The 14169-nt window shown below is 44.5% G+C and overlaps 1 protein-coding gene across 3 annotated transcripts in view; it reads left to right on the forward strand.

Moving 5' to 3' along the window:
* The first annotated feature begins 3018 nt into the window (after positions 1 to 3018).
* PCCA (propionyl-CoA carboxylase subunit alpha) overlaps positions 3019 to 14169 on the forward strand; it is a 439968-nt gene continuing 428817 nt past the window's right edge. For 2 of the 3 annotated variants that reach the window (XM_003832051.5, XM_034936917.3), the window contains exon 1: positions 3020 to 3206. In XM_003832051.5, the coding sequence (XP_003832099.4) occupies positions 3102 to 3206 (105 nt within the window). In that variant the 5' untranslated portion in view covers positions 3020 to 3101. Of the gene's footprint in view, positions 3207 to 14169 lie in introns of all 3 variants that reach the window. The other variant, XM_034936916.3, reaches the window with a different exon arrangement.

The following is a 14169-nucleotide window of genomic DNA, read 5'->3' on the forward strand; positions in this document are numbered from 1 at the left end:
CAATGGTGTAAGAAAATAAAAACTTTATTTTTTGCTCATGTCACAGTTCGGTGCAGGATAGTGAGAAGGATCTGCTCTCCTTTGCTACTGGAGACCCAGGCTGCTTCTGTGTAGTGCCTAGAAAAGTCTCAGCAGCTGAGAGGTGAAAAGGTTTGGAGGATTGCATGGAAGGTTTTATAAGCCAAGCCCAGGGGCTGTTGAATTTCATGTCCTCTCATATTTTATTGGCCAGAAATCAGGTATATTACCACATCGAACTGGAAAGGAGGCCAGGATATGCTGCCCAATAGGATGCTCCGAGCAGTGCACTCAGAAGAATGAACAGGTTTGGAGACAGTCCAACTCTGCTGTGTCCTCAACTTCCTTGGGGGTATTTTCCTTATGATCTATAACTTTTTTTTTTTTTTTTTTTTTTTTTTGAGATGGAGTCTTGGTCTGTCGCCCAGGCTGGAGTGCAATGGTGCAGTCTCAGCTCACTGAAACCTCTGCCTCCCGGGTTCAAGTGATTCTCCTGCCTCAGCCTACCGAGTAGCTGGGATTACAGGGGACTGCCACCATGCCTGGCTAATGTTTGTATTTTTAGTAGAGATGGGGCTTCACCATGTTGGCCATGCTGGTCTCGAAGTGCTGACCTCGTGATCCGTCCGCCTCGGCCTCCCAAAGTGCTGGGATTACAGGCGTGAGCCACTGCTCCCGGCCACAATCTACAACTTTAAATGGAAAAGGCAAAGATAAATATTAGTCCTCTATCAGTAAGGACACACATGTAGCTGCTGTAATAAAGGCAAAACAAAAAAACACAATGCAATAACTTAAACAAGATACAGTATTTTTCTTGCTTGCATAAAAATCTGAACAAAGCGTTCCAGGGTTGACGTGGCGGCTCCACAGAATCAGGCACTAAAGGCTCCTGGTATATTGTTTTGTCTCCCCGATCACCTAACTTCCTTCTTATCATCTGAGATGACAACTTTACCTCCACTGTAGTGTCCACATTCTGGCAAACTGGAAAGAGGAGAAGGGCAAGTGGAAAGCAAGCCTTTCCCTTTAAAGGTATAACCCAAAAGTTGTCTATGTCACTTGTGCTTATGTCCCATTGGCCAAAACTTAGTAAGCAAATCTTGGTAAGCACCCTTGCTGCAGTGGGAGTTGGGAAATGTAGATCTTTATTTAGGTAAGAAAGAAGAGGGCATGGAGGGCACAGCCCTTACATTCCAGACCTTAGTCATGGCGCTACACCTCGTTGTAAGGGAGGCTAGCTATTGCAGCCTTTCGCTGGGTGGCCATGTACCCAGCTAGATCTCAGGGGCACTCTTACTAAAGTAATGCATGGAGAATGGACAGCATGAGAAGCAGTTTCTGCTACAAGTGCCTTTCATAAAAAGAACTCCTATAAGAAAACAAATAGGGCCTAAGGAAAACTAATCCAAAGGGTAAAACATGGGGAAAAGACAAAAAACAAAAGAAAAAAGAAAAGCAAGTTTCCCAGGTAGAAAATGAATGAAGACTGAGGTACATAAGTGAGAAGTCCTGTAAAATTGATAATCCTTTTCATTTTGTCACAAAAGTCCCTACTTACATTCTAAAATTCCATTAAATGTCACCTTTCTGATATCCCCATTTTATTTCTCTCTCTTTGGGCATTTACCATGCTGTAGTGTACTCTAGGCCATTCCTAGCTTTGTAACTCTCTCAAGGTGACTCTGCAGGAGATGCAAAGTAGTTAAGAGGAGAACCCCCAATACTGATGTGTTTATAGGTGAGGTGGTCTGATGTCTTAGATTTGCTTTAAAATATTCCTGCACAAAATAAAAAGGAGAATAGATGAAACAAGATTGACAAAATGTTGATTCGTTGACGCGGTGTAATGGGTATCTGGGTGATCATAGTACAATTTTATCTCTTTTGTATATATTTTAAAATTTCCATAATATAGCAAAACATGAGCCCAGTCCCTCAAGGCAGCCAGATTTGGGTTCAAACCCTAGTTTGACCTTTTACTCGCTGAGTGACTTTACCCTGCTACAGCTTCAGTTTCTCCAAATGGAAATAATATATACTCCATTAAGGTTCTTGTAAACTCTCAAATAAGAGGGAATCTGAGGCTCTAGCACACGGCCCGGCCCTTAATAGTTGTACTAATTTTTATTTTATTTTTCGAAACGGAGTTTGCTCTGTCACCCAGGCTGGAGTGTAGTGGCATGATCCGGCTCACTGCAACCTCCACCTCCAGGGTTCAAGCAATTCTTCTGCCTCAGCCTCCTCCCGAGTAACTGGGATTACAGGAGTGCGCCACCACGCCCAGCTAATTTTTGTATTTTTTAGTAGAGACGGGGTTTCGGCATGTTGTCCAGGCTGGTCTCCAACTCCTGACCTCAGGTTATCCTCCCGCCTCGGCCTCCCAGAGTGCTGGGATTACAGGCGTGAGCCACTGCGCCTGGCCAGTAGTTGTACTAACAAGGGTTTCTGCTTGCGAGCAACAAAGACCGACTCTAGTTGTGGCTAATTTCTTTCACACACACATATTAAGTGGCAGAGGTAGGACTTGAGCTCGGATCTCTGATTTCCAGACCTAGAACTTTTTATGTGTTATTACAGTCGTTAAAAACCTTACCTGGATTTGTGCTTTGCAATTTACGCTTTCGAACATGTAGGAATGTAGTTTGGGCATTTGTCTGGAACTTCGGATTCTCGGGACTCCAGGGTGGCCAAGGCGCGGAAGTGACTCAATGACATTAACCGGCCTGGATGCACGTGGGTTGCTGAGCCTATGCTGGGAAGGTACGGGTTTGCCCGGTGCAGGCCGCCGGAACTCACGCGCGCCCCTGTCTCTCTCACTCCTGGGGTCGGCTCTGGCCGGTGGCCTCCAGCTCCGCTAGCGGCCGGACGCGCAGCCCGCCGACTAGCCCTCCAGGTCCTAGCGCGACTCCCGGATCCCGGATCCGGCGGATCTGGCCGACCACTCACCCTCCCCTTTCCGCAAGTTAGGGGGCGGGGCATCGGGTTTCTGGCTCGTGATTTGCCGGAGCTGCTGCGCTCCCCTTCTCCACCCCCTCCGGCTGTGTGAGAGGTCAGCAGAGGGGCGGTCTGCGGAGACAACAATGGCGGGGTTCTGGGTCGGGACAGCACCGCTGGTCGCTGCCGGACGGCGTGGGCGGTGGCCGCCGCAGCAGCTGATGCTGAGCGCGGCGCTGCGGACCCTGAAGGTGAGGAGCAACGGGGCCTCGCGGGTCCGGGCTTCACTGGGCTTCTAGCCGTGCCGCCTCTGGGCGGCTGGCGCCGGGAGAGCGCTGGCTGGGTCCGGCTGCCCCCGCGCCCCGGTTCCGCCTCAGCTACACCGCTTGCTCTCCTCCCTCCCGGAGTTCGCGTGGCAGCGGGCTCAGGAGGCATCCCTCGTTGCAGCTGTTCCTCGCGGGGATCCTGCGGAGCAGAGAGGCCTAGGGCAGAGGCAGTTGGGTGCCCGCACGCCCTCCGAGGCGGCTGATGGCTTTGGGCAGGCATATTGCCCGAGGTCTGCTTCCAGGGCCCCGCGGCATTGGCTTTGTCTTAAGCTTTCCAGGGTGTCTTTTTAGGTGTCCTTATAGTTTCCGTGTTCTGTTGCCTCTCTCCAGCATTTTTGAAGGGACACTGTGAACTGTTGCTTAAGTAGTGTTAGGGTTGTGAGTTTGTTTTATCTTTTAAAGTATTATACCATGTCAGGACTGCCAATAGATTTTACGTTTCATTTGAAAGCCTGTATTAATTGTATGACACCCCAGTCTACTGTGTACCAAATGCATCCCGTGAACTTACTTTCCTTTTCGGTATAGTGGTGAGCCTGATTTTGGCACTGTTCTAAACACATTTCATGACTCTTCTGTATACCTAGGCTGTCATGATGGCAGATTGACAAACAGGTTGGAGTGCTTGTGTGTGCTTCTGAGCTCTGTCTCCAGTCAATGTCGAGTCTGTCGTTAATTCTGGGGCACAGACCACCTAACCTACTTTATAAGGTTTGTTGAGGCACTTGAACACATTCTTTAAAATGAAGGTCCCCTGAAAACCATCTGTCAGCTGGTTCAGTGTGCTTGTTAAACTTCCTTTTAAAAAATAATTATTAAAACATTGCCACATAACTTGATTTATAGTCATTGAATTTTAGACGTTGAAGACACTTTAGAGACGACCTGCCCCATCCTACTCTTTAAAGAGGAGGGAACCGAGCCCCAGGTGGGCAGTATGAGAGCTGGAGCTTATCGACATGGAAGTGAGTGGCACCTATGTTTGTTTTGTGTCCAATTCAGCGTGCGGACTTTCACTGTTTTCTGTGTTCCCATACAGTTTAGTGTTCTTTAATCTTTATCATTCTGTTCATCTGTGTTGGCCACTTCAATTGCAGCTGTAAGGCTTATGCATTTACATAGGAGGCAACTTAGTATGGTGGAAAGTGTGGGCTTTAGGGTCAGGCGCATGAGGCTTTGTATATTGGACAGGTCTCTTCCTTGGGCGTCAGCTTCGTCCTTGTAGCTATTTTTTTCAACAAATATTTACTGAATATCTCCTGTCTTCCACTTCTGGGGAATGAATATGGTTTCTGCTTTCTTAGAAATTTTACTCTAGTAGGGAGACTGTAACAAGTGTAAAATGGTATTAGGGGAGATGCCCGGGTGCTATAAGAAAATAAAATAGAGGGATTTGACCAAGCCAAGATTTTGAATTCTGTGTCCTAGATACTGTTCTGTTGCTTTGCTTGAACTAATTTATTCAATCTCACAACAGTCGTATGTCCCCCATTTACAGAAGATGAAAGTGAGGCACTGAGTGTTAATGTGACTTGCTCGAAGCTATAGTGCCAATAAGTGGCAAACAGGATTTAGAACTCCAGAACCTGTGCTCTTAATCATACTATACTATCTACGGTAAGGGAGTGTTTTCCTTTGGAACTGAAAATTGAGACAAGTTTTGAAGGATGAAGTGACCTTCTCTAACAAACAGAGGAGATGAATGTTATAGGTGAGAGAGCAGTGTATGCAAAGGTCCTGTGGCCAGAGGGAATGGCAGGTTAGAAGAACTGAAAAAAGCCTACAGAGGCTCTGATGCAGAGAGTAGATGGTGTTGGGGAAGCTGGCAGGAGTCAGACCATGCTGGCTCTTATAGATCACATTATGAGGTTTGGTGTTTGTCTTAGAGCAGTGGGAAGACATTGATGTTGGAGGTGGGAGGGATGACACTGACATTTTAGATTGGAGAGGCTGAGAGGAAGGCTGTTACTGTACTTACTGTTGTACACTTGTTATACACTTACTGTGTAATACATAAGCTTTGATGATTCTTACCTGGTTTTTTCCTTTTAATGTGTTGGCAGAGACTGCATCTTGTCTATTTCTGTGTTCTTAGTACAATGTTTGACACAATAGGTGCTGAATGTGTAACAATAGAGTAGCATTATGTTTGTGCCGGTAAAGAATTCCTCCTTGGGGTGGGAAGCATCTCTGAAGTTCACTATCACTCTAGGGGAACTTGAGCTGCTGCTTAGCTTCTCTCTGCGCTTCTCTTCTATGAACTTGAAATATGCTCTACTGAGTCTGTTTGAAGCTGAATCTTTTGAAGATTTTAACCCCTCCCATCCCTCCCTCCACCTCTGCAAACCTTTTGGTTGGTTGAAAAGCAGCCAGCTAACTCTAGGGTATAGTCTAGAGAATTCTGACCATTCTTTTAGCCAGTCAACAGAGTTTATTTATTTTTAGGGTATATGTAGAGTTCACCTTTTAGTCTTATTTGTTTTGTGTATCAGCTTTTTAAGCACATTCTGTTTTAATGCCTAGTTTTTTCTTCTGCGTAAATGTTTTCAGTGGCTCTAGGATGTTGGTTTTATGGTAATTGGTATAGTTATTATTGAACTCTTATATGCCTTGCATGATTTTTCTTTGCTTTTCTTTTTTTTGAGATGGGGTCTCGCTCTGTTGCCAGGCTGGAGTGCAGTGGCGCGATCTCAGCTCACTGTAACCTCCACCTCCTGGGTTCAAGTGATTCCCTTGCCTCAGCCTCCCAAGTGGCTGGGACTACAGGCGCACGCCACCACCACTGGCTAATTTTTTTTTGTATTTTAGTAGAGATGGGGTTTCACCATGTTGGCCACCTTGATCTTCTGACCTCTTGATCCACTGCCTTGGCCTCCCAAAGTGCTTGGAATTACAGGCATGAGCCACCGAGCCCAACGGTGTGATTTTTCATATATCTTTTATCCTTATAACAACTAGGTAAAAAATCCCAATTTTACAGTAGAGGAAACAAAGCTCAGGGCAGTTAAGTAGTTGCTTAAAAGCACAATTGGCTGAAGTAGAATTTGAACCTTAGATAATATGATTCTGAAGGCTTTCTTTTCTTTCTTCCTTTTTTTTTTTTTGAGATGGGGTCTGGCTCTGTTGACCAGGCTGGAGTGCAGTGGCATGATCTTGGCCTACTGCAGCCTCTGCCTCCTGGGCTCAAGCCATCCTCTCATCTCAGCCTCCCAAGTAGGTGGGACCACAGGCACGTACGACCACACCTGGCTATTTTTTAATTTTAATTTTTATTTTTTGTAGAGATGGTGTTTTGCTATGTTGCCCAGGCTGGTCCCAAACTCCTGAACTCAAGCAATCCACCCACCTCAGCTTGCTTTTCTAATTACAAATTGTCTCATTTGAATCATGGTCTCATTGTGTGATGCATTCATGAAATTTGAATGTTTAAGCCCTGTGTTACTTGACATCCATTATTTTCTTTTGTAATCAGTAAATATGGAAAAGAATGTTTAGGCTTATATGAATGCTTTAGAATTGCCTGGAGGTTAATCTTTCCGACATGCTGATAAATTTCTGACAAATCATTTGGGAAAAGAAATTTCTGAGATTATTACAGAAACTAGTTTCTGGTGTAAAAAAATATTTATAGACATTTATACATTTATACATCTACCATTTGGATTTTATTCTGTTCCTGAGAGGTTCAGAACAGAGGTAAAAACTGCTCTAGTCCTTTTCTAAGAGGAAAAGATGTGACATGTTTGATGAAGAGTGAGGGAAAAGGATTTGTTTAAATGATTCCAAACTTTAAAAAATGTAGGTGGGAGAACAAGGATGAAAAAGGAATTTGGGAAGAAACACTTTTTCGGTGGGGCTGGAAACATAGTGTTTCATTGTAGGTATCTGGAGTTAGATGCCCGCAGGAGCCATGCTGAGGTGCTGGGTATCAGTGGCTGGCTTTTGGGCCAGGGATACGAGGCTAGAGTTAGAGTTAGAACTGTGAGCCCTGAAGGATGTAGTGAGTCAGTTAATATTTAATTGAATAAATGCTTCGTCTTATAACCCTAAATTAGGATTTGGAAGAAGGAAGAAGAGGCAAGAGGAGTTAGAGGTATGGTTTGAGAGGAGCCAATGTAGTGTAGTGTTACCAAACCTAGGAAAGAAATTTCAAGAAGTAGTTAGCATTCGTTCATTCATTTGTCTAGAGATCTAGCTCTTTACTCAGAAAGTGTTTGTGGAGCATTTTCTAAGTTCCAGGTACTATGGCACGTACAGAGGAGAGAAAAAGAAATTAAAACATATTCCCTAACTATGTCCCAGGTGCAGAGAGGCTAAGGAATAAAAGATTGATGAGGCCAGGTGTGGTAGCTCACGCCCGCAATCCCAACCCTTTGGGAGGCCAAAGTGGGAGGATTTCTTGAGCTCAGGAGTTTGAGACCAGCCTAGGCAACATAGTGATACCACCCCCACGCCGGCTATCTCTACAAAATAAAATAAAATAAAATAAAAATTAGCTGGGTGTGGTGGCATGTGCCTGTGGTTCTAGGTACTTGGGAGGCTGAGGAGGGAGGATCACTTGAGCCCAGGAGGTCAAGGCTGCAGTGAGCTGTGATCACACCAATGTACTACAGCCTGGGTGACACAGCAAGACCCTGTCTCAAAAAAAAGTCTGGGCACGATGGTTCATGCCTGTAATCCCAGCACTTTGGGAGGCCGAGGCAGGCAGATCACCTGAGGTCGGGAGTTCAAGACCAGCCTGACCAACATGGAGAAATCCCGTCTCTACTAAAAATACAAAATTAGCCGGGCATGGTGGCGCATGCCTGTAATCTCAGCTACTTGGGAGGCTGAGGCAGGAGAATCACTTGAACCCAGGAGGTGGAGGTTGCAGTGAGCCGAGATTGCACCACTGCACTCCAGCCTGGGCAACAAGAGCGAAAATCTGTCTCAAAAAAAAGATTGGTGAAAGAATTTGAAAAGATCTTTGATCTTTAATGAGAATAATTTTAGTAGCATGGTAAAGTGTTATATACAAAAAATACTGTTTTTGACAACACTCTTAAATAGTTGAAGCAAAATTATATTTTTTGAAAGATAAGCATATTGCATAACTTTCAAAAATTAGTTTCTTTATTTTAAATGCCTATTGACATTTTCGTTAGAAAAAACCCCACAAACTGATGGGATCAACCTAATAAGATCAAAATAAAAGTGAATTTAAAGAATGTTGGAAGATACAGTTTTGTGATTTCATTCACAAAACCTAATACAGCATCCATGTGGCATACTCTCTTTGGTATTGTTTGTTTGTTTTTGAGATAGAGTCTCATGTTGTCCAGGCTGGAGTTCAGTGGTGTGATCTCCGCTCACGGCAACCTCCGCCTCCGGGGTTCAAGTGATTCTCCTGCCTCAGCCTCCTGAGTAGCTGGGATTACAGGCATCTGCCACCATGCCCAGCTAATTTTTATATTTTTAGTAGAGACGGGGTTTCACCATGTCGGCCTGGCTGGTCTTGAACTCTTGACCTCAATTGATCCGCCTGCCTCGGCCTCCCAAAGTGCTGGGATTACAGATGTGAGCCACCGTGCCTGCCCTCTCTTTGGTATTATTTATTCAAGAAACCTTTGGTTTCCTAGAGCTGCTGTACAAATGACCATGGACCTGGTGGCTTAAAACAACAAATTCATTCTCCCGCAGTACTAAAGGCCTGAAGTCTGAAATCAAGGCATGAGCAGGGCCATGCTTCGCCTGAAGGCTCTAGGGGAGAATCCTTTCTTGCCTCTTTGAGCTTCTGGTGGCTGCATTCATTCCTTGGCTTGTGGCTGCATCACTCCAGTCTCTGCCTCTGTCTTCACATGGCTGCCTTCTCCTCCTCCTTCTTGTGCGTCTTTCCCTCTCATTCTTTTATAAAGACACTTTTCATTGGATTTAGGGCCATGACAAGATCTAGGATGATTTCATCTCAAGATCCTTCACTTTGTTGTATTGGCAAAGACCCTTTATCACAGGTTCCAGGACGTGGACACATCATTTTAGGGGCTATCGTTCAATTCACCTACACGTAGTGTGTGTCAGACACTACTTAGAGCTGGGAATATAATCGTGACTGTTTCTGCTCCCATTGTGGTTACCTTTGAGTAAGGAGACTGTGCTCGTATAAATAGAAAAGTTCAGAGAGTGAGAAGTGCTCTCGATGGAAAAAGATAGGTTAATGGGATAGAGAGTGGTAGTGGTGCTGAGTTGGGGATATTACCTAATGAGACCATGGGGGACATTTCTGAGCATGTGGCATTTGGATAGGAAACTGAGCCAGCCAGCCATGTGACTATATGGGGGCCTAGCATTGCAGACCAAGGAGTGCCAGGGCAAAAGCTCTGAGGGGAGATTGCATTTGGCATAATTAAGGGATGAATGTGGCTGCTGTGGTTGGAGTGAACTGAATGAGGGGGTGATCTTAGGAGATGAGGGAGGAGGAGTGGGTAGGTGGGACAGAGTCATCAGGGGCTTGTATTTGGAATTTAGTAATGAGAGTCCAGTTGGAGGCATTTAAGCACATTGAATTTATGTTTGGAAAAGACGTTTGTGACTAGTATGTAGCGAATGTCTTAGTAGGGGTGGGAGTAGGATTGGGGACTGGGGTGGGAAGAGTGGAAACAGAGAGACCCATCAGGAAGCTGTTGTAGAAGACCAAGCTAGAGATGATGGTAACTTGCGCTAGGGCACTGGAGTTGCTGAGAACTGGTCAGACTTGGAATGTATTTTGGAGCTAGAGCCAGTATCTTGCTGTGGGGTTTGAAGGCAGATACAGACGTACCTCATATCTTGGCTTTATTGGCCCTGCAGATACTGCTTTTTTGTTGTTGTTTTTACAGATTGAGGTTTTGTGGCAACCCTGCTTTGAGCAACTGTATTGGTGTCATCTTTCCAATAGCACATACTTACTTGGTGTCTCTGTGAAACATTTTGATAATTTTTTCATTATTACTATGTCTGTTATGGTGATCTGTGATCAGTGATCTTCGATATTCTTATTGTAAATATTTTGGGGTGCCGTGAACCACGCCCATATAAGTTGGAGAAACATAATTGATAAATGTGTGAGTTTTGACTTCTCCAAGCAGTTATTCCCCTATGTCTCTCCCTCTCCTCAGGCTTCCCTATTCTCTGAGATACAACAATATTGAAATTAGGCCAATTAATAATCTTCTAAGCGTTCTAGTGAAAGGAAGAGTCACACATCTCTCACTTTGAATAAAAAACTAGAAATCATTAAGCTTAGTGAGGAAGGCCTGTCAAAAGCCAAGATAGACTGAAAGCTGGGCCTCTTGTGCCAAATTGTAAATGCAAAGGAAAAGTTCTGGAAGGAAATTAAAAGTGCTACTCCAGTGAGCACACAACTGATTTAAAAAAGTGAAACAGCTTTATTGCTGATATGGCGAAAGCTTTAGTGGTTTGGATAGAAGATCAAACCAGCCACAACATTTCCTTAAGCCATAGCCTAATCCAGCGCAAGGTCCTCGCTTCAATTCTGCGAAGGCTGAGAGAGGTGAGGATGCTGCAGAAGAAAACTTGGAAGCAGAGGTTGGTTCATGGGGTTTAAGAAAAGAAGTGAGGCCGGGCACAGTGGTTCACACCTGTAATCCCAGTACTTTGGGAGGCCGAGGCGAGCGCATCACAAGGTCAAGAGATTGAGACCATTCTGGCTAACATGGTGAAGGATCAGATGATTGTTAGCATTTTTGAGCAATAACTGTTTTGAACAATAATTAATGGGACCTGAACCTACAGTATCTGTAAGGTATGTACAAACAGGGAAAGGAAGGAATTAAGAGTGACTTTTGAAGGGTAGACACACAAGGTCGCTATTGTGTGATTTTGTGTTTATACGCAGTCTCCAGAATAGACTGATCCATGAAGACAGAAAGTAGATTAGGGGTTGCCCAGGGCCTGGAGGAGAGGGGATGGGAGTGACTGCGCATAGTTAAGGGTTGTCTTTTTGGGGTGATAAAAAATGTCCTGGAATCAGTAGCCATCATGGTTCCATGCCTTGTGGGTATACTAAAAACCACGGAGTTGTATACTTTTTTAAAAGGGTGAATTTTATGGTATGTGAATTACATCTCAATTAAAAAATAAAAGAATGGTCCGGGCGCAGTGGCTCACACCTGTAATCCCAGCACTTTGGGAGGCCGAGGCAGGTGGATCACCTGAGGTCGGGAGTTCGAGACCAGCCTGACCAACATGAAGAAACCCCATCTCTACTAAAAATACAAAATTAGCCGGGAATGGTGGCACATGCCTGTAATCCCAGCTACTCGGGAGGCTGAGACAGGAGAATTGCTTGAACCTGGGAGGCAGAGGTTGCAGTGAGCCAAGATGGCACCACTGCACTCCAGCCTGGCGACAGAGTGAGACTCCGTCTCAAAAAACAAACAAACACAAATCTTCGAATACTTATGTTAACAAAGTAAAGCAAAGAGGCCAAGGTGGGAGGATCGCTTGAGGCCAGCAGTTCAAGACCAGCCTGGGGAAAATAGTGAGAACCCCCCCGCCGCCCAGTCTCTACAAAAAATAAAAAAATTAGTGGGGCATGGTGACATGCATCCATAGTCCCAGCTATTCAGGAGGCTGAGGTGGGAGGATTGCTTGAATGCAGGAGTTCAAGGCTGCAGTGAGCTGTGATCCTATCACTACACTTCAGTCTGGGCAACATAGTGAGATCCTGTCTCAAAAAAAAAAAGTACAGTGAAGCTAGGTGTGGTGGCAGGGACGTGTAGTCTCAGCTACTTAGGAGGCTGAGGTGGGAAGATCATTTAAGCCTAGGAGTTAGAGGCTGCCATGGGCTATAATTGTGCCTGTGAGTAGTCACTGCAGTCCAGCCTGGGCAAACATAGTGAGACCCCCATCTCTTAAAAAAACAAAAAAAGTAAAATAAGGTGAAATTAATATATTTTACTTAATATATTCAAATATTCAAAGTATTATTTGAATATGTAAATGTAAAAATTCACTAATGAGGTCTTTTACATTTTCTGGGTACTAAGTTTTCAAAATCCAGTGTGTAGTTTACTCTTAGAGCACATCTGAATGTGGCTCGTGGCTGCCATATTGGATGGAACAGCTCTAGGGCACAGATTGTGCTACTAATCAAGTCCCACCTTGAGGTGCTGGGACTGGCCTTTTGAATGCAGTGTTAGTCAGCCCTTGGCCAGGCAGGGTCGGGGGAGCTCTCAGGCTTGATGGAGAGCTGTATAGTTGAGGAACATGGTCGAGATGAGGGTGCAGGTGTGAGCCGTTAGTTGTCAACACAGCAGTTAGAGAGGATCTGAGTGGCCACTGACAACATCTGCTACAGCGGGATGGGGAAGAATGGCCTGGCGGAAGAGTCAAGGGTGGGATGATGGAGCTCTAGAGTTGACATGTATAGTTTCCTGGTGCTTGAGCTTAGTACAGAGGCAGAGCCCAGAGAATCTTGAGTCTTGAACATCTCTCTCAAATATTAGGTGTTCAGCTTGGCTTTTGGCAGACACTGAAGATTGGAATGGTCTCTAAGATCCTGAAGACTAAATAGTCTATTTGAAAGAAAAGCTGTGCTTCCAGGAAAAAGCCAGACTTAATTCAGTGTCTTCAGAGAAGGGCATGCGCTCTGTTACAATGCACGATGAAATACCGTGTCATAATACATGGATAAGACCTTTACCTGGAATTTTAGAGATGAAGCAAGATGAAGTAAACTAATGTTTACTTTGACCTTGGTGAGATCATTTTATAGCTCCATTAACCCAGTTTTGAGGATAGTTTCTTCTTTGAAGCAGAATGCATTCTGATAATGAATTTATCTCATAATGAGTTACTTAGTATTATTCATCTGAATGCTACTGTGGGTATGTTAACAACAGTAGTTTTGGTTTTGGCAGAAATAGTGTTCAGATTGTTCTTTAAGATATTTGCCAGTGGATTTACCAGTTTTAACTGCCACGTGAGGCCACATCTTGCTTATGAACATAGGTGCTATCTAATCTTTTTTTTTTTTTTTTTTTTTTTTTTGAGATGGAGTCTTGCTCTGTCACCCAGACTGGAGTGCAGTGGCGTGATCTCGGCTCACTACAACCTCTGCCTCCCGGGTTCACGCCATTCTCCCGCCTCAGTCTCCCGAGTAGCTGGGACTACAGGCGCCCGCCACCACACCCGGCTAATTTTTTGTATTTTTAGTAGAGACAGGGTTTCACCGTGTTAGCCAGGATGGTCTCGATCTCCTGACCTCGTGATCCACCTGCCTCGGCCTCTCAAAGTGCTGGGATTACAGGCGTGAGCCACTGTGCCCAGCTGGTGCTATCTAATCTTAAGAAAGGATTTTTTTCCAGCCACTGCAAACAGGATTTGTTTCCCTGTTTGCAGTGGCTGGAAGGCATGCATCCAGTTTGTCTAAAAGCCTACCATTTCCCCCGCTTTTTGTCTAAGTTATTGTGTGCTGATGATAATATATGCAAGACTGCTAGCCATGTTAGACATTCTCATTTAATCCTCATAGCAGCATTATGACCTAGATAAGTACTATTATTATCCCCAGTGTACAAATGAAGAAACTTTCTATGTATCTAGGAAATGTCAGAGCCCAGATTTGAATCCAGGTCAGAATCTGAGTCTAGACCAGAACTCTTATTGACTATATTATTCTCTAATGGTAATTCCCAAGTGGTTCTGGTATAATTTTAAGAAAGAAGGTGACAGTTACATATTTGGATTTAGTTTTCATGTAAAACCTTACATTTTTTGGCACTTTACTGTTTATAAAAACTCATTTGATCCTTTTAACAACTCCCTAGGAAATCAGGGAGGTGTCATCACCTACATTTTGTAGATGGAAACGGGGGCCCAGAGAAATGATTAGCTCAATGACTCACAG

This window comes from Pan paniscus, chromosome 14 (assembly GCF_029289425.2).
Source record: "Pan paniscus chromosome 14, NHGRI_mPanPan1-v2.0_pri, whole genome shotgun sequence".
NCBI classification, from domain to species: Eukaryota; Metazoa; Chordata; class Mammalia; order Primates; family Hominidae; genus Pan; species Pan paniscus.